Consider the following 24,958-nt stretch of genomic DNA (forward strand, 5'->3'; position numbering starts at 1 on the left):
AATTTAATGAAGAGGCAAAACATTTGCCCCTAAGTCTGCTTCCCAGTGGAACACTGGTCGGCAGGAGTCTGCTTGTTGCTCGGCTGGGCCTTTTTACCTGGAAGTCTAGGCTATGACTCAGCACAAGAAATCAGTTTCTTCCTGCTTTCACCAGGAGGCTCAGGAAGTCACCATCTTGCAGAGATTTTAAAGACAACACCACGCCTGCCTCAAACCAGTGCTTTAAGGGAACAAGCAGAAGGCCCCCAGTATTTTCCAGAGCAGCATTCCTATTCTGCTCAGGTAGGTCGGTTCTAGCGGATGGGTCGGGGGGGGGGGGAGGCGGAGTAAAAGAAGCAGGTTACACAGCACTCTCTCTCCCCTAATCTTCTGGGTGCTGAGAAATGAGCAGAAAGAGGCTCATCCCAATATTCTCCTGAAGGACTTTCAAGTCCTCTTCACTGACCAGCTTGTGCTTGGGCTGTGAGGGGGTGGGGTGTAGGGGAGATGGCAGTGGAGGGAATGCTACAGTGAGGGGCAGTGAGAGAAATCCACTTGTCCCTGATTCTTCTGCAGGCAGCAGACATGAGCCAAGCCCCCGCCCCGGTCCTTGGACCAGAGCATGCCCTCCCCAGCGTGCTCTTCTTGCACACGGGCCCCTGGGCTGCCCTGACCTCCACTCATGGAGGGAGACGATGCAATCAGAGAAGTCAGTGCTTTGATCCTCGAGATGCCAAACAGTAATTCCAGTTGCCACAGAGCTCAGTTTAGCAATTGAGGTCCCAGGGTTGAAGGAATCCATCCATAATGTTTGGGGCTCACCAGGTCTAACAGCGTGTGTGGGAAACAGTAAAGGATGTTTTGAAAGGTACTGTAGCCTGTACCAGCGTCGGCAGGAATGCATATGGCAAATCAACCCCCTGCTCTCTCCTCCATCATCTCATTCTTTCCTTTTCCACAGGTTGGCAGAGGCTGGCCGGCACGGGGTTTTGGCATGACCGAAGCTGGCAATGCTCTCCCCTAGCTTTTCACAAGGCTTCCCATGAAAACAACCTCGTGTTTCTTGGTACATTTCGTCACTTGGTCAGCCACCCATTTCCAGCACAACAAGCTGAAAAGGACAGAGTCCGTGTGAACTTTCCTTTTCTGACCTCAGTTTCCTTTCTTGTTCAGGGACGGCCCTGTTTTCTTGGCACCTGTGACCTGCCAGAGACTCTGTGCCCAGTTTTCAAAGGATGTGTTCGGGCAGTTGGACAGCCTGGTCTGTAGGTGTCATCAGTTTAGCCAGGCCTCCAAAAGCAAAAAATAACTTAAAAAGAAGCTGTTCTAGAGGGAAGATGTGTGTTCCATTTCCCCTCAACCAGACCGAGTATATTCCTTCTCTTTTGTATGGAGTTCCAGAAGTACTCTGGGCTGAGAGCCCCAAAAGAGGGATATGTCATAGTGTGAGAAATGGAGCATCAGATGGAGAGGGTTCTTCCCAGGCTCCAGCCTCCCTCACCTCCCTGGGTCCAGGGAAACTACTTAAATCACCCCGAGAGCTGGGAGGGTGGGCAGGATCAGCATGAAGGAGTCTCCCTGCTCAGCACGCCACTGGGGGAGTCTCATTAAAACAATCAACCATCCACAATCCAGAATTCCCAGGGTCTAGATGGATTGCTCCGTGGTTCTTACCATGGCTCTCAACCTAGCCCACTGAAAGCAGGTGGACTCCAATGGGAAGCTAGCGTGTTTTACCTGAGGAACCGTCTGTCTCTCATGATTCAGACACACTTCTGCAGGGAGGCAGGAGGGTGGGCTTGAAGACATTTCCTAGTTTCTTTCAACTTAAAGATGTCAAGACTCCTTTATCACGGATGTTCCTCTGAAGAATGCTTGGTTCTTAACCCCTAATTCTAAGTTGAATAGAGAGCAGTGGATACTTTCAACTTGATTTTTCTTTTAGAAAACCGGTCCTCTGGATTGATTAGGGAAGTAGCCAATAATGAAGCCTAATCTGGTCGTTTCCATTAAGAGGTAACCTTGTTAACGATGGGGTCAGACGTTAGCAACCTTCCGAAAGTGGGCAGGTGCTGAAATCCAGACTGGTCCTCTCCGCTGTGTGTGTGTGTGTGTGTGTGTGTGTGTGTGTGAGAGAGAGAGAGAGAGAGGGTGGAGGGGGGGAGATGGAGGAAGGGAAGGGAGGGAAAGGAAGAGGGGAGATGCAGAGAGAGAGCCAGAGCGGAGACTGAGACAGGGAACAAGTTGTAATGCCCCCTTAACAGTATGAGACAGACAGGGAAAGAGGACAGGAGGAAGTGCGGGAATAGGAAAAAAGGATGGGCTGATGGGATTGAGAGGAAGTCAGGAAAAACAAGGAGCCACCTGAGCCTTGAGTCAGAAGTGAATGGTGGACTTCGGCTCAGGAGAGGAAAGAAAGAAGTACCATGGAAGCCCCTTCCTCCCACGGCGTCCACCTTTAAGTGGTGTCGCGATCACCTGCGCCCCTTTGGGGATGACGGGCCCTGTTACTTAGATGAGCTTACAGTCTGACAGCAGCACGTTAGCCGTTTGGGAATGCTTGTGTGGTGTGGCAGTGATGCGGGCTGGTTTGAAAAGACAAGTTGCCAAGGACTTGGCTGGTCTGAGGGTGTGAGAGCTCATGCTGTCCTCGCTGTCCTCGTGTGGAATCTCAGAAACGGCTGGTGGGCAGAGGGGGCGTGTGAGGAGGGGACAGAGTGGGACAGAAGAGAGGAAGCAGCTGCTGGTACGACTTCCATGGGGTCAGATGGTGGAGCAAATCCATAACTCAGACTTCTGCCTTCAGTCGTGCCAAGTCCTGAATCACAGTTGACACCAACTGGATTCCCTGGGTCTTCTCTGTCCAATGCGATTTCCATGGGACGGTGACGGGAGGGGAGAGGGTCCACCTCTAACGAGGTCACACTTTCCAAGGTACACGACGAGCAGGAGCACAGGAGGGAACAGAGAAAGGAGTGGCTGGCGTGGTGTGAACACACCGAACTCATCTATAGATTTGGACCCTAATCAGAGACCCGGTCTCCTCCACACCGGTCCTCCTCCTTCTTGTTTCCAAGAGACATTTTCCAGCTGGAAAACCTTAGAATCTTGAAAAACAAGTGTCCCAAGGGGAAAAGTATGAGGTGTTCTTAACTAAAGAAGCATGAAATAAAATAAAACATAAATGAAAGTGACAAATGGAGGAGGGAAGCCTGGAGGATTTACAGTTGGATTCTGTTTCTGCAGCAGATTCCATGTAACCACTAAAATAACATCAACTGGTTTGAAACCAAGGTGTTCCAGGGAGAAGCTCATCTTCTAAAACTGACATTAAGCAGATGTCTTGCTGAGCCCTCCTTTTCCCTCCTCCCGGAATGACTCAATTCGTGCTACCTTTTACTTCATCATCCTTTTCCTTTGACAGTTCAAAGAAGCATCTCTCATGAAGCCTTGGGGGAAAGCTCAGTGTCCCCAGCAGATAGCCTGGAAGCTCTTGTCTCTTTGTCCCCAACTCGTGAAGGGTCCACAGAGTGAGTCCTGCTTTAGAAGACGGCTCTGTTAAAATGGGTTTCCTACCAAGCAGTCTTGGGGGCCCCAAACGTCTTCCAGATGCCTGCCGAACCCAGAAGCCTTCAAAGGCCCATTGTGGATATTGAATACTGTCAGCTTTCCCTCTGCCTTGTAAGTGTCATCATAAAATTCTTTACGGCACGATGCTGGACTTTGATATATCTGCCTTTGTGGGTGAAATCTCTCAGACACACCAGGCCTGTGCCAACAATGTCAAGTTGTTCAGACAATTATATACCCTGCTTAATGGTTGATAATTACACCGTTACTGGGATTGCCAAGAGAAAACAATGATTAAGACTATTTACAGCCCGCACACACAAATCCTTCTTTTCCCTTCCCCTTCCCGAGCAGGCCTTGCCTTGGCCTGTGCAGTGTCCATGGCAACCAAACAGGAAGCCCTACCTTGAATCAAGGCACTTGCAATAATAATCTGGAGACAGACAGTGTTGGGAGGCTGGGGGGAGGGGAGGAAGGGATTCTCAGCCACGGGAAACCCTTGAAAAGGAGTGACTCAGCTAGAAAAGTCATGTTTGTTAGAAAAATGCCACCAGGGCTCCTCACTGCAGCTGTCCCCAGGGGGAGGCAACTGACTTTAATTTGGGTAAAAACACTCCAGCAAGCGGAGGAAAGCTTCCTGCCCCTGTGTGTAGATAGCTACCTATGTATGCAGGAGGGTTTGAGCAAAAGGAGAAGATGAAAGGCATGTGCTGTATTTTCAATATAGGAAGTGGGTATTGGTTCCTCCTCACCCGTTAGTTCTTGCCACTTTGATCACACCTCTCTCTACAAGGAAAAAACATCCCCTTCCAAGGCGCTGCAGTAGCCCTAGGAGCAAAAGGGGTGCTGAAGGCCACACCCCAAGGAGAAGGCAGGGAGGGGCCCGGGGTCCTGTCCGCATGCCCGGCTGTGTCAGAGTAGAAGCCGGGAGAGGCGGGAGGGCGGGAAGCAGGGACGTGGCGGAGATGGGCCCGCTCCTTGGATAGGGCACAGCTCCTTGCTGAGACGAAGAATGGCTGGTATTTAAAAATAACGGAGGCTCCCAGCAGGGCCATCCACCTATTGGCAGCCCGGCTCTGGGCTGGGGCCTGGCTGAGAGCTGGTTCTGAGGTACAAAGCTCGCGCCCCAGGAGCGGCTGTGAGATAGGAAAGCTTTGGCCTTCGGGTGGCATTTCATTCCTTTCTGGAAGGAAGAATGGTTCCCTGGTTTCCTGGTGACAGCTGGAGCTGTGCCAGACAGACTCCTACTGACTGAGGGGAGGCATTTGTTCTGAGGCCTTACACTTACCCATGATTTATCCCCGCCCGGCGCTAAGCCTTTCGTCATTAACTGCTGCTGAGGACTGCCTGCTAATGGGCGCCTGCTCTGGATTTCAGTCAAAAGGGGAGAGGACTGTGTCCAGAGGTGATGTCGCAGCCCTGGACCCCTCCTGCTCACCAGCCCCACTGCCCCGGGCCTCTGACCCCCGGCCTCCTCTGCTCTGAGCAGCCCGGCTGCCTTGTCACCCAGATCAGCCCCAGCAGGCCACCAGGCTGTGTGGGGTGGGAGTGCGGCAGCCACCACCCCTGACAAGGAGGACCCTCGGGCTTAGGTGCGTGCCTCTTCTCTGAGCCTGTTTCCTCTTCTGAAAAGAGGACCCTGTGTGTTCACTCTGTGCTCTGGGGAAGGAGGTCGAGGAGCAGGGCTGCCTGTCCTGGTTGGAAAGGAGCCCTCATCACCTGGCCAGTGAAGGAGCAGTGGGGGCGGGGATGCTGAGGACTCGCCAGCACTGATTGGCCAGAGCAGCTCCTCATTGCCAACGGAGCATATTAACATAAAGCACTGCAATCCATCCTCATCACCAGCTAGTGAGGAGGGCGGGGCGGGCCTCCCACCCACACTGTGCACTAGAGAATGCTGAGGTCCAATAGGCTAAGTGTCCTGCCCAGTGTCCACAGTGAGGACCAGCAGTGGGAATTCAGACTCCGCTCTGAATCCTGACTCCCTCCCATACACTCTGCTGTGACAGTCATGTGTGTCGGGGTGGGGGTGGCAGGGTGATGGGCGGGAGAAATACACCTTGAAAGGACGCAGCACAGCTTCTGGGCACCTGGGGAGAGATGGGGATGGAGGCATGGGCCAGCCGGGCGCCAGCACTGGGAGGGGGCAGGTACACGGAACCCAGCACTGCCACATTTGGATGTGGAAGCCAAAGTCTGGGGAAGTCAAGAGCTGGCCCAGGGCCATATCATCAAACCAGGACCAAACCAGTGGCCAGCTCAGGCCAGGACATAGGCCTCTCACGGCCAGCTCAGTGGCCTCTCCCTGGTCCCTGCCTCCCTGAGTTCTGGCTAAACATTATCAGATGTGGTGCCAGGGTCTGTGTGGCCCAGGGGACAGGAAAGAGGACAGTTAACCACAAGCCCTGACACTCATGGGCAAACTGGACGGTCGGGTGGTGGATGGGAGTGGAGGGCCAGTCCATTTCTGGGGGGCTGTGAATTGGCCATTCGCCGTCAGGAACCAAGACCTATTCCTAGCTTCAGAAAAGAAATGGAAAAGCGAGAAGCCATGCAGATTTCACGCCTTCCTTCCTACGTGCAGGGACACGCATACTGGCCTGCTGGCCCCACGCCTGGACAAGGGAGGCCCCTCTGTGCTCACAGCAAGGGCACTGCTCCGGGCAGCATTCAGAGGGAGGGGAAGGGTAATGGGCGGAGGCAGGTACTCACCATGATGCCCGTGAGGAGACAGACACCTTTCCCACAGTATGTGTGGGGCACCATATCCCCATAACCAATGGAAAGGAATGTGATAGAGATGAGCCACATGGCACCCAGAAAGTTACTAGTTACGTCCTGCTGGTCATGGTACCTGCCGGGGGAAGACAGGAGTTAGTCAGTGGAACCGCCACACCCAGGAGTAACTCTGGGCAAACCTGGACAGAGAAGGAAACCTGGACAGAGGAATGTGATCTTTTGCTGAGGTGGAGACAGCAGCGATGGTGGCACACCGGTCTCTCCAGGAGATTGAAGCTGCTGCGACTCTGCCCACTGGGTCCTGCCGGCAGCTCTTCATCCGACCCCACAACCCCCCACCATGAGCTTGGTCCCAGTGGTAAAATGTTTTGTCATGATTGGCACCATATTGTAGACGTCCTTTCGGTAAAATAGCTTTGGATGAAATCACGCAGTAATAAAATTGAGATTTTCCCTTCCAAGCTGACAGTCTAAATGTACGTGGATGTGATTAATCTGAAATCACAAGCTCCTGAACAGGGAAAATGTCAAAAAAAAAAAAAATCACCAAACACATTTAGCAATTTCCCGTAAGAAGGTTGATGGAATCCAAAGACTGGCTCCTCCCAGGTGTCTGCAGGGAGGCTGCGGCAGCCAGGGCTCTCTGGGAGCTGTTTCCAGGGGATGCTTGGGGGTCTCCGCCGAGGGATGGCCCCCTCTTCTGAGCTGGATGGAGGCTCGTGGCTGTCCTGCCCTGGGAGAACCAGCTGGAAACACATCACCACCATTCTGTCTGTCCGATGCCCATTCCACCCCATCTTTTCCCTCCCTTCCCTCATCCCCAAACTCCAAGGTCCACTGTGTGCCAGGCTCTGTGCCAAGCACTGAAATAGAAAAATGAACAGGATACAGCCCCTGGCCTTCGGGTTCCCAGCCCAGGGAAGGGTCCTCTGAGGATGCAGACATTTGCGAAAGAGTCAATAAGTGGGTGGATGAGGCTCCTGGAGGACAGGAAGGAAAGGACAATGACCTTGACCCAAATGGAGGAGGGCTAGTCAGAGGCTTGAGTTTTCCAGGCAGGCCAGAGGGGAGGCTGTTCCAGAGGGAAGGCCCTTATGAAAACCCAGGGCCCAGCTTGAGTGCAGCCGGTGGGCCTGGCTGCACCTGGGGTGGCCGGGCAGGTGAAGGTGTGTCCTTCCTCAGAATGTTCTCTACCAGAAGCAGTCCGAGTGACACATAATGGACTCTGCATTTTACCCTGCAGGGACATCACTACTTGATAAAATCTCCCCATCAGCGTCTTGGAGGCCACTGGATGGGAAAGATAAGACAGGGCCGGGGAGACGGAACCATCCTGGTTGGATAGAGCAGAAAGCCATTTAGGAACCTTAAGCCACAGAACTGAGTTACTGATCGGGCTTACATGAATTAATGCACATGACATGCTTGGGATGGGGTCTGGCACAAAGAGGCCCCAGATAGTATTAGCTGCTACTGTCAGTTCTCGCTACGCCCCCTGCAGGGTCTGGTGCCCAGCAGGCACTTGGCAAATATTGCTTTTCTTTTCCTTACACCCCCACCCCCAGGTCAGGTGTGCAGGAAAGGCTACAGGTACAGGTGCAACTGGGGATGAGCCTAAAAGGAGGCAGAAGCCTGCTAGTCAGAAAGGAGGTGGAGGGCGCGTGAGCAGGGAACACCAAGGGCACAGTGTGACGGCTACTGTTCATCGACTCTTACTGGATCAGTACCACCTACCCCAGGGCTAGCACTTTGTACACAGATGCTCTAGCTCTCACAACATCCTGTGAAGGATTTTTATAGGCAAGCAACTGGAAGCAAAGAGACATTGAGTGACTTGCCCAAAGACACACAGGAAGTAGCCAAAGCAAAGCCCATGCTCTTTCGCTGTTCCACTCAGCATCAGAGAGGTGGAAGCAACTGCTGTGTGCCTTGGGAGATGATGAAGAAGTTTCAGAAAGAGGAGGGCTCCTGGGCTCCAGGAGCAGGTGATGAGGTAGCTTTGGAGACCAAGGGTCTGATTTTGGAAGGCCCTGAATTCTATGATAAGAGGTTTGTATTTGGTCTTAGAGGACTTGGAAGTAATTCTAGGTTCTTGAGCTGATGAATGACAAGATGACACAGCCCACTGGGAAGAGAGGTCTGCAGGTGGTGAGAAGGATGTTTAAAAAGATGCAACACACAGGTGGGGGAGCCAGACAGGAAGGAAATGAGCAAAGCCAGAGGGAGGTGCCGGCAGCAGCCTTCATCGCCCACCTCAGCCTGGTCCTAGCAGATCCCCATGAGCACATCATTGGTGGGCCGTCCAGCCCCAACTTGAGTCGTCTACCAGCAACCAGAGGGGGCAGCATTGGCCTTTCCTGGCTGTCTACACAAGAGCATGCATGCCTGGAACTCCATGGGGATCTGAAGAGCAAACGCTCCCTCCCCAAAGCTCTGCTGGTGGGATTTCTTACCTGCCTTCTCCTTCATGCTTCGCTTGCACCCCAGCGACACTCTGCTGCTACCCCAAGGGCACTCTGGCTGCCTGCTCCTTCCAGCTGGCCTCACCTCCCCAGGGCTGGGCCTGTGTCTGCTCATCTGGCCACACCACAGCAGCATAGGCTGGCAGTGTCCAGATCTGATCCCCAAGATGGAGTGTGCCCTGCCCCAGGGCACCAGCCCCATCCCAGGTCTGACGTGGTCTTGGACGGGCAGCCACCCTCCCTGTCCCATTCCCCACAGCCCTGGGGTTCTGCCAGGCCTTCAGTCCCATGCGGTCCCCTCCACTTGCAGCCTCCTGCTCTCTGGCAGGAAGGAATGGTGGCAGACCCTGGCTCTTAGGGTCTGTGCTGAGGTAGTGATGGGGACTCGTTCCCTGGGGGGATGGACCTTAGGGTCTATGAAGCAGCAAGACTCAGTGACAGACGGAGCGTGGGGGCACAGACGGGGGAAGACTTAAAGACAGCTCCATGCCACAAGCCAGCAACGTGTACACGCATGTTGAGAGTGTAGCCAGGGTCATCAGTCCATCAGACATTTCCTGGAAGGGGTCTTGGCTCAAGTCTGAGGACAGTGAGGTCAAGGTGGTGGGTAGAGAGGAGGTGAACCTGAGATCCTGCGCTCGGCTCACCTGGCTTCAGGGCCCAGCGCCACCTTAAGTAGCTCCATGGCTGTGGGCAAATGACTTCACCCTTCTGTGACCCAGTTTCTTTACTGATGGGAGGATTAAGGAAAATAATCCACCAGCAATATTAGCACGGTGCTTGGCCCAGAGTAAGTGCACCCTAAATGTCATCATCACTGTTGTTGCTGAGAGGGGCAGGTGTTATCCATCTGTTTGCCTGAGAAACAATCTACAGGAAAATACAGGGGCAGAGGGATACAAGTGCAGATGAAGAGGAAGGGAGGGATAAAGATGAAAGGGGGGTGAAGATGTCTTGATGTTTAGGCTGGAGAAGTATTTGATGCAGGGATGAAAGGAATGTACTGTAAGTTCTTGGAAAAAGAAGGGATACGAGACACTTGGTAACTGAGAATGATAATTCCCACAGCTACATGCAAGACTGATTAAAGAGGGCAGGTCCCAGGCATTGAGAATGGCTAGGAAGTTTGCAGGTGCCCGTGGAGAAGCAACGGAAAGCCTTGAATGCTTTGGATTGGGGTTTGGATTGAATTTGCAGCCTGTCTTCCAAGGACATTATTGGCTTTGCTGTGCACGCGGGTCTCTACAGTCCTCCTTTCCTTGCAAGGAAAGGAGGCTTAAACCAGTGTTCCCTGGCTGCTCAGCTGCCCTCCGGACCATGGCCCATCCTATTCATATGTGGGCAGACTCTGAGGGAAAGAGAGTAGAACTCCAAGTAGAGTATAATAACAACAACTGGTAATCTCTCTCTCTCTTTTTAAAGTTGAGGTCTGATTTACTGCTTTATTTTTCTCTAGATTCTCTTTATGGTCTTGTGGGTTTCTTTTTCATTCACCATCTAAAATCCACTGGTGCTAACTAGGTGTGCTGAGAAGAGGAGAAGCAGATCTTATTACGGGTGTTATTCGTTCATCATTTGTCAGACGTTAATGATGTCCCCTCTGACAGGGGCTAGAGAAGACTCGGAGATGAATCGGACATGCACCCGACTCTCCCGTGGCTGGGAGCGTCGTCATGGAGATAAAACACGCCTGCAACTCACCAAGCAGGAAGTCATGAGTGAGAGAGCCAGGCTGGTGATTCAGGACTGTGGGAGTGGAGAGGAGGGCGAAATTGTTTCCAAACCTATTCACAATTTTAGAGTGGTTTACACTTGTCACAAATTCACGTACTAATCTCATGATATTTTTTGCAACGGAGAATTTTTTGGAGAAAAGTGTCCCTGTTTTTCTTTAAGAGCTAAGGAGGAAAGGGTGTAGGTATTTTTTTAGGGTTATTATAGTTATTAATTTATCATTAGGGTGTGGACTATGGTTTTTCACTTTTTACTGTTATGAAATAAATGATAGACGTGAAAGATTGTATGATTGCGTAAAGATGGTAGATTAAACACACAGGATACTTTTTATCCCTCCCCTTACCCCTGTAAAGTACCAGTTTTAGTTCCCTGCTCTTAAAAATAAGCAGACAGCCAGGAATCCCCAGACATCTCGAGCAGTAAAGACGCAGACCAACTCAGTCAATTAAACAAACAAAGGAAAAGCACTCTGGATCACATACAGGCCATTCACAGACAAGAACCCTTGAAACAAATCCTATAATTAATGTCATAAGGAAGATAAAACAAAATATTGGACCCATGAGACAAGAATGTACGCTGTACCAAAAAGTCCTCCTAGACGGCCGGCAGATACATTGAGGAAGCCTCCCCAAAGGCAGAAAGGACAAAGAGATGAAAATAGGAGAGAAAGTAGGAGGAAATGAGTGAATCAGTCTACTGATTCAAATACTAATAACTTCAGAAAGAAAGAACTGGGGAAAAAGGAGGACGGGGAGAAGGAGAAGGAAGGAAAAGAAGGAAAGAAGGGATCATTAAAGACATCATTAAAAAATTTCCCAGAGCTGAAGGACACAAGTTTCTAGATCAAGGGCCCACTGTTCCCAGCGCAGTGCATGGAAATAGAGTCACACCAAGGCACGCGATTGTGAAATTTCAGAACACCAGGGGGAAGGAGAAGATTCCACAGAGCTTCCAGAGGGAGAGCGAGAGAGAGGGGTCAAACACAAGAATCAGAAGTCAGAGTGACCTTGGACTTTTTCACAGCAGCACTGGAAGCTAGGAGGCAGTGGAACAAAGGCTTCAAATTCCAAAGGAAAATTTTCTCCAAACCAGAATTCCAACCAGCCAAGGCTCTCAAATATGTGCCTCCTCTGCACCCTTTCTCACGAAGCTACAGGAGGGTGTGTGTCACCAAAACAAAGGAGTAAACCCAGAGGAGGAAACTGGAGAGGAGGGAGGCCGGGGGTGACAGAACTGGGAGACCCTTGGGTGATGGCCACACACCAGGTGATGGGGGACAACCTGTCCAGGCTGGAGCAGGTCAGATGGTTCTGGAAGGTATTTCTCCAAGAAGACAAAACTGGTAGAAAACTTGCAGTGCCTGAACATCCTGAGAAGAAATTTAGACACCTACCAGAGTTTGGAGTTGAGTTAGTGATAAATACATAGAAGACTAAGCAAATGAACAAATATGATAATTAGCCAGGAAAAACAAAAAGTCCTGCAGGAGAGGAAAAGTCATCATCCTTTACTACAAAGCTCGACTATGAACAGAGTCAAATTGTGTTGGCTGAATAATGTAAACACTGATAACGGATCTAACCAAAATAGTGATAGAATTATGAAAGGAGGATCTGGGAGGGGGCAGAAGAGTCGGAGGAGAGGAAAGGGGGCTCAGTCCTCATTGTTGGCAGTGGGAAGGGAACAGATGACGCCGAAACCAAAACGTCAAAAAGTAGCAATACAAGCATGTGATTAAGAGACATGGAGGTGAATGCTAAAATTAATTAGCAAAAGGAGGTAAAAGTAGCTGCCTCTGGAGACGCATACATGGGAAAACTGGTGGAGGACCGCGAATACCACAGAACAACGGATTCTTTTATGCATGTGTAACTTCCATATTATCAAACACAAAACTAAACCCAAGAGAAAAAAACCACAAAAATATATGTGATGTAACATTAAGTTACGAAGCATAAAGATAAAGTAAGCATCCCTGAGCTCATCATCTTGTTGAATCTACTTGCGTATTCTCTCCAGTCTAGTCTCCCACTTCCCCCTGGAGATCATTCATATCCTGAATTTCATGTTTATCATGTCCTTGCTTTTCTTCATGGTGCTTCTACATACATATGTAGCAATGTGCACTTCACTTTTGCCTGTTTCTGAATTTCATAAAAATGAAATCATACTACAAGAGTGTGATAGGCAGCCTCTAAATGACCCCAGTGCACCCCCTTCTCCTGGTGTACTCACACCCTTCTGTAATTGCTTCCTTTGAGTGTGGGCTGGACCTACTAGCTTGTTTCTAAGGAACAGAATATGGTAGAAGTGATGGGCTATCACTCCTAAGGCTGGGTTATAGGAAGACCGTGGCTTTTGTCTGGGAGATCTCCACCTCATTCTCTTTATGGACCACTCTCTCTTAGGACCTCAGCTTGCCCACAACCACGTGAGTGAGCTTAGAAGCAGAAACCCCTTAAGTTAAGCCTTGAGGTAAGACCACAGGTGTGGATTACAATCTCACGAGAGACCTCAAGCCAGAAGTACCCATTTAAGTTGTCCCTGAATTCCTGACCCATTACAACCATGAGACAGCGAATGCTGGTTATTTAAAGCTGCTAAATTATGGGGCAGTTTGTTATGCAGCAACAGATAACAAATACAGTGAACTCTTCCCTGAATTGCTCTTTTCTGTGCAACATGAATGTTGATGTATGTGGCCATAGTGTATTCTCATTCCTGTACTGTGTTTCATCATATGAATATATCATTATTTGTTCATTCACCTGTTGAAAGACATTTGAGTGGTTTCCAGGTTTTTCCTCTAGTGAGCAATATTGCCATAAACATTCTTAATTACAGCTCCCGGTTACATAAGAATTTCTCTAGGACACATACCTAGGAGTGGATTTACTGATTTGTAAGGCATGTACATATTTAACTTCATTAGAAAATGTCAAGTTATTTTCCAAAATGGCAGTACCATTGGGTTTCTACCAGCAGTGCATATGTGTTCCTGTTGCTCCGTATCCTTATCAACACTTGTCATCATCTGACTTTAATTTTTGTCAAACTGGTGGGTAAATCGGTATCTCATCATGCTTTTATTTTATATTTCCCTGATAAAAGTTGACTATCCTTTCACCTGTTTTTCGGTCCTTCGTGTTTCGTCTTCTGTGAAGTACCACTCTTGAGTTTTACCCATTTTTCTATTGTTTTTTTTTTCCTTTTTCTTATTGATTATAAGAGTTTTTTTTTTTTATATTCCAGCCAAGAACTTCGTCCGTTTATGTGTTGTGAATATCTCCTCCCAGTTTGTCCTGGGTCTTTTTATTTTCTATATATTATTTTTGATGAATAGAGGTTTTAAATTTTACTGTAGTTGAGTTTATCATCTTTTTAATTTATAATTAAATTTATAATTAGTGATTTGTCTAATTTTTTAAAGAAATCCTTTCCTACCAGTGGTTATAAGACTTTCTTTTATTTTTATTTATTTATTTTTTTTTATAAGACTTTCTTTTAAATGTTTCTAAATGTTGCCTTGGATAAGCAATTATCCCAGGTCCACTTAATGAGCAGTCCATCCTTTCTCCCAACTGGCTCTAAAGGCTGCCTCTGTCTTATAAATTGTACGTGAAAGGATGCTATTTCTGGGTTCTCTATTCTATTCCATTGGCCTATTTACTCAACCCTGGAATTACATTACAGTCCTCTTTGTAGATGTTTCTAGGTACCTTCTCAGAGCCTAATGCATGATAGGTGCTCAGTAAGTATTTGTGGGATGAATGTGGCCTGTTTGTTGCCTTCCCTGTCACTCTGTGAAAGTGATGCCTGCTTTAGTAAGTCAGTGACACATGTTAAGGTGACTTCAGCTGTTATCTTTGGCAGATAAACTTTTGTCAAAGTGGCTGCCAAATTCCTTGGGATGAAGTCGGTTCTCAGTATTCATGAGAACTCAGCTTCTTGACAGGAGCTGTGACCTAGCTCTTTTCACATAGATCTTAGAGATTTGATGGCTCCAGCCATTTGTCCTGGGTCTGGTTTGTTTGTTGGAAATTTTCAGGAATCAAGCCAAGTGGATTCTTCGTCTCCACCTTCCATCACTCCCCAGCATCACACAGTCGGCCCCCAGCCCCCAATGAGCAGCAGACCCTGTGCTTGTTCAGTTCTCCAGTGGAAAAACCAACAGGTACCTGACTTGACCCCTTGGTGACCTTTGATCCCACTGGTGTCTCCCTCCTCAAAACGCTGCCCTCTTGGCATCCTCAGTGGCTTGCTCTCCTGCTTTCCTCCTGCTCTGACCATCCTTCTTGGCTCCTTCCTCTGGGCTCCTCTTCAGTGTTGCTATGCTCCAAGTTTGCCTCACACCTTTCTTGCGTCCGACATGCCTGCCACCATGCTGGCTGATCCCTTCTAAATGACCCTTCAAGAAGCAGCTTAAATCCCCCGACCTGCCCAGCCAATGCAAGCTCTTTGTCTCTAACCTGCACCACTCAGAATCTGCACTGTCCGTCTGCTGCCTACACACTGTCTCGGGTAGGAGACCACAAGGTGGTTAGGAGCCACGGCTGAACGTGCAGGCTCTAGGGCCAGACTACCTATATTTGAATCTGGGTTTTGCCCCTTACTATCTGCATGAACTTGTCCTCAGTTTTCCTATCTGTAAAAGGGGATAATACTTGTACCAACTCACATAGAGTTACTATTAGGGTTACGTGAGCTGGTATTTCTAAACCATTAGAACAGTGCCTGCCTGGCACACAGTCACACTAAAAAATGTTGACTACTGTTGTGCTGTTACCATCTTGTGTGTGTAAGTCTGGCCTTGTCATAACAGAAGAATGCAGGATCTGGGGCTGAAAGACTGCCTTTCACTCCCTAATGGCTTTGTGACCTTGAACAAATGACTTCACTCTCTCAGGGTCTGTTTCCTCTTTGGGGAACCAGGGGAAATCATGTCAGCCCTGACTATCTCAAAAGGCCATGGTGAGGAGCAACTGTGGAAGAGATCTGTCCACCAGGAACACAGGATACACACAGAGGAGGTGACTGCCTCTTGGAGAGTCTCCTACCTGGGGCGCCTCCCACTTGGGGCTTCATCTCAGTGACAAGGGCAACCACACGGGGCATGGAGGGAGAGCAGGCAGCAGGCACTGCCAGGTAGGAAAGCAGTCATTCATTCCTCCCAGGTTCACCTTTTCCTTGTCCTCATCCCACTGACTTCCGGGTTGACCCCCGCCCTTCCGCATGGTGATTTGCAGTTTTAACCCCTTATTGCTATCAAACCTGTCTGCTTCATCTTCAAAATAGGTCCTGAATCTGACCAGTGCCCCCACCTTTGCTGCTGCCACCTGACCCAGGCCCTGCCTTCTCACCTGGACCCCTGCAGGAGTCACCTAACCGATCCCCCTGCTTCTGCCTGTAGGATCCCTGCCTACTACCCACTAATGGAAGCCAGAGTGGTCCTTGCAAAAGGTAAGACAGACCATCTCACCTCTCTGCTCCAAAATTCTGTCTCCCTCGGGACAAAAGCCAAAGTCCTCATAAGCCCCCCAAACCGTGGGGCCTCTCTGACCCCATATCCCGTGAGCTGCCCCCGCACCCACTCCACTCCTTCCATCTGGGGTCTGTACAGCTCCTTCAGCCGCCCAGCTTTCCTCCGTCTCAGAGTTTGGGTCCCTGCCATTTCTTGTACCTGGAAGGTTCTCATCTCAGTTTCAGACCTTTGCTCAAACGTTAGCTTCTCAGGAAAGTGTTCCCTGCCCACCCGATTACAACATACGGCCGCCCCACACCCAGCGCCCCTCACCTTCCTTCCCTGTGTCACTTTTCGCCACGTGCATATCACCACCTGACATAATGCATATTTGGCTTATTTTTGTGTTTATTGCTTATCATCTGTCAATCTCTGCTAGAATACAAGCTTCATGAAGGCAAGGACTTTTTCTCTTTTGTTTACTGAGGTGTCTCTAGTGCTCAACAAATATTTGTTGAACACGTGAATGAATGAATGATCCCATTTTGTCTTTACCACAGGCCAGCAGAACAGTCAGTGGGATGGGGGCTGTTACCCCAATTTTACAATAAAATCACGAGAAGCTCAAGAGAGCAATGGGCCTGCCTAACTTCTTATAAGAAGTAAGTGGAAAAGCTGGGCCAGAAACCTATATTTTTTCTGATTCTAAAAATGGTGGCTGCAGTGAGCAGGGCACAGGGTGGGGTGTGGCGGCAGCCTCTGTGCGCCTGGGCGGACCCCGGCCGGTCCCAGCTTGGCAGAGCACCTGCTCAGCCCCGGCCAGTAGGACGATGGCCTGGAGGCTCCGCGCGTGACGGTGAGTCCCAGCCTGGGTCAGGGAGACTGAGAAGCTCTTCCTAAGGGAAGACATCTGCACAGAGGCCTGGGCTTTACTCCCATCCCTACCTCTGCTTTTGTCTTGGATGCCAATATAATCAACTCTTAATTATCAAGGACCCTCAGCGTGCTAGAGCATGTGATTCCAGGGTTGGGGAGAAAATTGCCATTAGGAGGGTATCAGAAATGTTTGAGGTCTGTGAAAAAGTACCACTGAAATGCAAAGTTAGCTAAGGAATAGATGGCTTTTGGTGACTTCCAGCTACAGGTGAATTCACATCAAGGTGAAAACAAAAAAAATAGTTCTTTCTTTTCCTAAAAACAATTTCCCTTAAAAAAAACTTAAAATATGAAATAGATGGCCCTGGAGACTCAGGGCTAACCACCAGCCTACCGGACCACGTGTCTGACGACCACGCGTATGTAAAGCCACTCCCTTGTCTGCCTCATTCCTATGGCTTGTGTCCTATTTTTTAAGAGTTGTCTTTGAATTTAGGAAAATAAGGACGTTTCCCTCCACCAGGTAATTCAAGGCAACAGCCCTGATCTTTCCAAGGCAAGTCTAAATCTAGTCTTTTATTTCCAGCCCCGAGAACTAACAGCATGGGTGCAAAGCCTCTGGTTATGTTTAGAAGGGGAGAGAACCAGCACCACCAAAACAGACAACCCCAACCAACAAGCTGCGATCTGTCACCAAACAGACACGGTGCGTCCTCTTGCCGTGAACATGGTGGCGGTGTGGCTTTTTGTGGCGGAAGTGGTGGCATGCATGCCTCTTCAGCGATTTTCCTTGGAGACTTTTGCCAAATGCGCGAGAGGCAGGACATCCGGCTGGTGCCACGCATTGGGAGGCAGCTCTCTGCCGGCCCCGGTTGGGGGGGGTGTCTGGACAAGGACACCAGCTCGGGCCGTTTTCTCGGGGTGTTTCTCTTCTCTTGGGTCTCCTCCTCCCTTCGTTGGACTAAGATGTTTTGTCCGACTCCTCCACTTTGCAAATGGATGCGCCATTCGAGGGAGGCCAGCTGCCATTCCTTCCACAGTCCCTTTTCTTCATAAAGGGGCGTGCTGTCAACCTCTCTGCATGGTTATTAAATTAAAAACCAGATGCTCATCTGGCAAATCCTTCTGAGTCAGTTTCTCTATTTGCAGTGTTTTCTTTCTTCTTATTAAAAAATATTTCCATGTTTCCTGATTTGGAAATGTTTAATAAAATGCATGAAAATGGAGAAAAACAATATGTTTGGAAGAAGCACTGTTTCTCGGGGAAGCGTTTCCTCCGCAGCCCTCAGAGGTGGTGTGGCACAGAGGGGACGGGAGGCGGCCGGTCCCAGCGCTGCCGCCTGTTAGCTGCGTGGCCTGGGTAAGGCACGCACCTCCCCGCGCCTTGGGCTTCCCTTCTATACATCGAAATGTGTAAAACCTCTGTCGTGGCATGGTGTTGATAGTTCAATGAGGTAACAAATGTAAGACCTGCCTAGCAGGCCTGCCTGGCAGGTACTGAAGCTTACTAAGTGAGCTCATTCGGTCAGCAACTCTGAATGAGCCCCTACTATGCGCCAGACTTGGCACTTTCCTCAGAGAACTTACAGTCCAGTGAAGAAGGTGGATACAAACCAACACAAAAGTCAAAAGAGGCCATGTTAGAGTTGAGATGAGTGCTGAGAAGCAGCACGAGATGCACCAAGCAGGGACCCCCTCTGAGGACGCAGCCTTTACACAGAGCCACCCAGGTCAAGCAGGGGTGGGCCGGGGTAGGGGTGCTCCAGGTGGAGGGACTGCTCCAGAGAAGGCTTAGGGGATCAGGAGGACCGTTGGGGGAGAGGCAGGTGGATAAAGGCTGCTCTCTCCCAGCACCAGCACTGGGCTTTGATGAGCAGAGCCTTGCAAACACACTGGCACCTTTGGCCTCACTGTCACCAGCTCCCTGGGTCCTTGTTTCCCCTCCTCCACCTTTCTTTCCGTTGCCTCTCTGCTCTGTCTTCTCCCTCACCCTTCTCTCTCTTTCCCTTTGAAACACTGACCCCACCTCCCTGCATCTCCCCTCTCTCACTCTCCTTCACTGGCTCAGTCTCTTTCTCATCTTCTTCTTGTAAAGAGGAGAAGGGGGCTTCTGCCTCCAAGGAGATGGCCATCCCTATGGGGACACCAGTCTTTGGTGGCATCAGGTTGGTTTTGCTTATCCAGCAAACTTATATTCTACACCTCCTAGGGGGCCAGATACCAATGACATGAGATGAAACAGCACAGGGTCCCTGCTCCAGGGCTCCCCCCAGCAGAGTCAGAATCCTGGGAAGGAAGTGGAGAGGGCTGCCCCAGAAGAAGTACACATGTCCTTGTCCTCCCAGGACATGAAGACCACCTCTGCTCTTCTGGTGACCACATGCCTCTTTGTCCTTTCAACAGCCACCCCCAGGCCTCTGAAACTAGCTCAGATCTCCCCTCCAAGCTTCGGACCCATGGACCCATCTGCCAACCGGAGACACATCCAGGGGGACAGCAGGTAAATTAAGTTCAGCTTATCCTGAGCCCTGCTCACTACCTGCCCTCTCTCCAATGCCTGCATCCCCTCCAAACCCACCCCTCTTCCTTCCACATCTCCTAGCTGTGGGCAACACCACCACCTCACCACGCCAGGAACTGGGCATTGCTCTCCAACTTTCTTCACCATCACCTCACATCCAATGAGTCAGCGTGTCAATTTGGGCTTCTGTCCCTCACTCTCCATCCCCACAACCACCTCCCTGGTGGAGGTGGCTTCCTGTCCCATGTCCATCACGGCAGCAGCTTCCCAATGGATCTCCCCATCTCATGGTCATCCTTGTGTTCCCCTCAAACTCCCCTCCACATTGCAGCCAGGGAAATCTTTCCAAAACACAAGACTCTCTCCTGCTCAAAACCCACCAGTGGCTCCCACTGGCCTTGGAGGGGGGTGTTCCTTGGCCTCAGTGTGGAGACACACAGGGACACACAATCTCCCCGGGACTAACAGTAGTTGAAGGGTTGACATTGGTGAAAGATTTACTGTTTAGAGTCGGTAGTTTCAAGGTTACCCCTGTGATAGCATCACTCTCGCTGTCTTGTACTCTGATTTGCTTTCTCCAGTGGAAAGGAAGGGCTGGGACTCTAGCTAACCCAGCGGAAATGATTTATAACCTGGGGCCCACCCACAGCAGAAGGCGGGTATCTCAATACCATCTCTTTTGCATCACTGGAATAAAAGAAACAAGTACATAAATAAGGTTGGGAACTGTTGGCTGTGACGGAGGATTAAGTACCAACTCCTTAGACCGGCCTGGTCCCTTTAACCTTGAGTGCAGCTGCATCCTCTCACTGACCCCCCTGGCAAGCAACTGTTTATTCTCTCTCCCACCCTGCTCCCCCCACCTCCAGGCTCTGCTCATGTTGGTCGCTCTGCCTGGAGTCCTCTCAGGCCCAGAAAGTCACCTCCTCCAGAAAGCCTTCCTGGATCAAGCATCCTCTTTGCATCTCCCACTGTGGGATCTCATCGGGTGCTCTCACCGGGGCTCATCCTTCTGCACAGCCCAGTCAGCCCCAGTGGCCAGGCACTTGGAGGAAGCTCAATGAATCTGCTGAAGGAGGCAGTGAATGAACAAGGGGCCAGGGGAGGTGACGTTTAAACCTGGTCTCATCGCATGCCCCTCCAAGAGCCTCTGCTTTCTCTCAGCTACCGTCTTTGGTTTTCATTCAGCTCTGCCCTCCTGGGGCCTCGGTCTTCCACCTGGTAGCTTTCCCTCTCCGGGTTGAGCCTTTCCCCGACATCAGTCACAGAATGAGACCTGGAAGCAGAGGGGCTTCCCAGCTCTTAGCTTTTTATACACGGAGACGTGAACAACTGTAGTTGGGATTCTTGCAAAATATTTCCTTAAAGACCTGAGAGGTGATCTATTTCTCATTTTATTTCTGGGACTATCTTGGTGAGGAAGGTCGGACTGGAAATATAGCCCTATTTTAAAAGATAACAATCATCATCATCATCATTTGTCAAGGGCATGTCACATGGGTCAAACCTTTCCGTGCATTATCTCATTTCATCCTCACAGTAACAAGATTTGTCATTGTCGTTTCCTGTTTTCTTGAGTTGGAAACTCAAATGAAACATCTACTGAGTGGCAGAGCCTAAACGTGAGCTGGAGTTGGGCGATTCCTCATCTCCCGCTTTGACCGTTTTATGCCTTTGAGGAAGCGGAGGCCCAGCCAGGTCGATAGGCCCAGCCGGGGATTCTCCCCTTCGCAGGTCTCTGATCCTGGGTCTGTATTACCATGAGCCAGCTTCACGAGGGAGGGAGCCAGAGCCAGGGCTGCCCTGTTTGCAGCGTAGGGTGTGCGCTGTGCAGCAATGGAGAGGGCCGTTCATGGAGACGTCAATGCAAATGGCGCCCCCTGGAGGGAAGTGCCGCGTAGGCAGTGGTCCCCACTGGAGCCTCAAAGGAAAGAAGGGTGTCTTGCTCCTCTCAGTTAAGCCTTCCAAAGAGAATTAAAGGCGGGCAGCTCCCCAAGCGAGCAAATGTTGAGGAGGGCACAGAGCTGCAGTCTCACCTGGGCAGCATTAGTGTGGGAGGGAGGTGGGGACCGCCCTGTGAGCAAGAACAAAGAGATACAGGATGGAAGAAATATCCTGGGAAGGAGTTTTCTTGTTACTGTTTCCCAGAGCAGTGGGGATTCCAGGGCAGGACGTGGGAGCTCCAGTTGGACAGCTTCCCCTGCCATTGAGTAGAGGGGGTGCAGAAGGGGTGAGTGGGAAGCATTCTAACTCAGCAGAGGCAACCACCCTGACCTGGGGAACATGGCTCTGGGGCTCTGGGGGCTGCAGGAGCCCCCTGACCACAGGCAGCCTGCATGTGGAGGATGGTTGCCTCTAATCTCTTTCCAAGGCCTGGGCGTCCAGATGGCATACTTCCCTGGATTTCTGGGGGTGGGCTTTGCCCATGTGAAGAGTGACAGTCTCGAGCAGGGTCTTGGGGGCTGGTCCAGGCCTACCCGTCCTACAGCCAAATGACCCAGACCTTGATTTATATGATTAACTAGAAGGTCCTGGAACACATCAGAAAGAAACTCGTTCTGAAGCTCAGGACCGTGTGGAGAAGGGAATGGATATAGGCTGCACACACCCAACTTCCCCCTTAAGGGGGCTTTCTTGCTACAGGAATTTCTAAATCTCCGGAGCTGGCATGCCCCAAGATCTCCAAGAGCAGCAGCTGGAAGGAAAGGCTCTTGTGCTGGGGCCTCCCTGTTCATCTCTGTGGCCCCAGGGGCAGAACGAAGGGATGCAGCTGGGGAAAGACTGCTTGCCTCATCGAAACTCCTTTTTTCTGCCCCTTGAACTGAGAGATTCTTGCTGGGGAAAAAGAAGGAGCAAGACAGAGGAGAGAATCCATCTGGAGGTTTCTTCTCATTTGCAGGACCCGAGGGGATGGTATAAAATCCCCTGCGCATCTGCAGTCCCCTCATGAGCTAATCTGCTCCTCTGAGAAACAGGGGTCCTGGGCCCCAGCTCCAGGCAGCTGTAACCCCTCTCCGCACACACACAGGATGGAGAGCTGGTCAGAGAGGGGAATGGGCAGCTGCGGCTTCCATCTTTGATGCCCTTAAGGGCTGTGTTTGGAAGGACACAGATTCCTGGAGCCTTGCCCTAAGTTGCTCTGATGGTGACAAATGTCCTTAGGGGCACAACAGTGGCTGTGCTGAGGGTCTTTGCCCACAGAATGGAATCCTCCTAGGAAGCATTAACCCAGAGGCTCAGGACTCCCCAGCACTTTTCAAGGGAAGTGAGAGAACAGCCATGGACATACTGTCAAAGTCCTGGGCAGGCAGGGCTTTGCCTGTTGGCTCGGCTTGGTCTCTGGGAGTCACTGAGCTCTGGGGCTACCTCTCACCTGGCAAACCTCATTCTTTTCAGATAAGGAAATGGAGGCCGGAGAGGAGCGTGCTGAGCCCAAGTCCACCGTGCTTCTCTTTCTACTGCCTTTTTCTCCTCCATGAGGCACCAGTCATGTCAGCCCAGGATAGTCGATCCCAGGAGAAACCCTCAACTGAGAACTTAGGTTCCCTCCAACATGTGTGGCCCTGGGCAAGTCACTTCCTGCCTCTGGCCCTTGGTTTCCTCATGTAAAATGTGAGGATTTGGCTAAATGAGCTCTAGAGCCCCAACTGGTTCTAAGGTAGTTGCTTCTCTGATGACACGCTACCACCCCCCACCCCGACTCAACCTCCACCCAGTCCCTGGGGAGCGGGTGGCTGGGCCGACTGCAGACACTGAAGCCAGTCGTCTTCACAGGCAGGAAGGCACGTTTACATCCCACAGGGAACAAGATCAAGTAAGAGTTCAGTTCCAGTGGAAACCATCTAGTAGCCTCCATCCAGGGCCAGCCAACCACCCCTCAGGGAGCCATAGCAGGTGGCCACCAAGTTACACAGAACCTCTGATGGCTCCTAACTGAGACTTTTGACCGTTGAATACCTGTGATTCCTGAAATGGAACAGGAGAGGGTGAGCTGGTGCCCTGGCTGTTATAAAAGAGTCAGAAAGGCTACATCCGGAGTCACCTGAGTCTGCCTGTCTGTCTCTCGCCCTGCTCCTCCTCCCCACTTCCCCAGAGAGGGCCTGGAGGCGCCTCCATCCCAGCGCCCCAGCCCTGGCTCTGTTTTACAGGAAGCAGCCATCACAGAAGATGCTTGTTACATGTTGCCAGGCAACAAAATGCTGCCTGAAAACTACAACCCACCTCTGACACTTCAGAGGGCTGGAAGCCGGCAGATGAGAGGAGGCTGCCAGAACAAAGGGGAAGCGTCAGGAGGGAACACGTCGGAGCTGAGCAACCGCAGAAGCAAAATGAAAGAGCCCAGACAGTTGTATAAAGTGCCAAACAGCAAACAGATGGGGAGGAAAAACTGACTCACTGAAATGAGGGAGACAGACAGAGAAGGCGATATGGAGGAAAGCCCTCCACCGGTCAAGTCCTCAAAAGGCCGCCTTTATTACGGTTATTCTTCCTTCTGATCAAATCTGTCATGATTAGAGTTGAGGTTGTTGGTGAGGAAGATGACGGTAATGATAAGGATGATGATTCCTTTGATAAACATCAATTGGCTTCTAATTGAAGTATAGTCAGTTACAATATGTCAGTTTCTGGTGTACAACATAATGTCTCAGTCATACATATACATACATATATTTTTCATATTCATTTTCATTATAGGTTATTACAAGATATTGAATATAGTTCCCTGTGCTATTATTGGCTTCTATTTTTATCTGATGAGTGATTCTATTAAACACCCTCAAGCAACGGCACGCTTCTCCAGAGTTTCTGAGAAATATGATCATCCCCTAAAACAAAGATTTTCACAGTCATCATCATCGCCCCCCCACTCCACCCAAATCGAGGTTCATTTGCTTGTTAGCTTAAGTGACCTTGGGCTCTGGAATCTTCAGTCACAGAGTGGATCAGGGAGAGCCAGGCCCAGGGGACCTCAGAAGTTGGTGCCAGGAGTGTCCCAGGTGGAGGACCCTCCCTGTCTAGGAAGGATCCCTGGGCCAGCAGTGAGCTGCCTCACTTACCTCCCAAAGCCTCTATTCCCTACTTTCTAAAATGGGAAAATTAATGCCTGCCCTGCCCATCTCTCAGGCTGCTGGGAGTCAGAGGAGAAAGTGCGTAGACAGAGAAGCCGTGAACAGTAAGATAGTGTTCCCGATTTATTCAAAAATAATACCTAACCTCCTACAAGGGTTGGGCATTCTAGGACATTCTCTCACAGACTTACCAGCTGCTGGGGGAGAGGCAATTCAAGGAGCAACCTCACCCAGTGGTGGGTGAGTTACCCCACTGTCCTCAGCTTCTGTTTTTCCACCAGTGAAATGGAGGCAAATACCGCCAAAGATTCTTGTGAGGGTTAAGTGGGATGATGAATGTGAGAAGTCAGCACTGAACAAATGACGGCTCTCCTTCTCCTTCCTCAGGCTTGAGGTCATCCTTAACTAGGCTTCCGAGACCCTGGCTCAGTCTCACCAGCCCTCGTGTTTTGCCTAATTTGGCTGCAGCAACAGTCTGGCAACCTCAGGAGGGTATAGTCTAATTTCTGAAATAATGAAAAGCCTCAAGACACATTTACTC

General features: G+C 50.4%; 1 protein-coding gene and 1 long non-coding RNA gene across 5 annotated transcripts in view; one reads left to right on the forward strand and one right to left on the reverse strand.

Annotated features, from left to right (window-relative positions):
- KCNN3 (potassium calcium-activated channel subfamily N member 3) overlaps positions 1–24,958 on the reverse strand; it is a 153,291-nt gene that overhangs the window by 24,789 nt on the left and 103,544 nt on the right. For all 4 annotated transcript variants that reach the window (XM_074349498.1, XM_074349497.1, XM_074349500.1 and 1 more), the window contains exon 4: positions 6,262–6,403. In XM_074349498.1, coding sequence (XP_074205599.1) covers positions 6,262–6,403 — 142 coding nt within the window. The remainder of the gene's footprint in view (positions 1–6,261; positions 6,404–24,958) is intronic.
- LOC141574362 (uncharacterized) lies at positions 14,430–17,834 on the forward strand. The gene is made up of 5 exons (XR_012501317.1): positions 14,430–14,664; positions 15,397–15,635; positions 15,786–15,950; positions 16,512–16,613; positions 17,414–17,834. It is a non-coding gene; the product is annotated as an uncharacterized LOC141574362 (long non-coding RNA).

Source organism: Camelus bactrianus, chromosome 21 (assembly GCF_048773025.1).
Source record: "Camelus bactrianus isolate YW-2024 breed Bactrian camel chromosome 21, ASM4877302v1, whole genome shotgun sequence".
Taxonomy (NCBI): Eukaryota; Metazoa; Chordata; class Mammalia; order Artiodactyla; family Camelidae; genus Camelus; species Camelus bactrianus.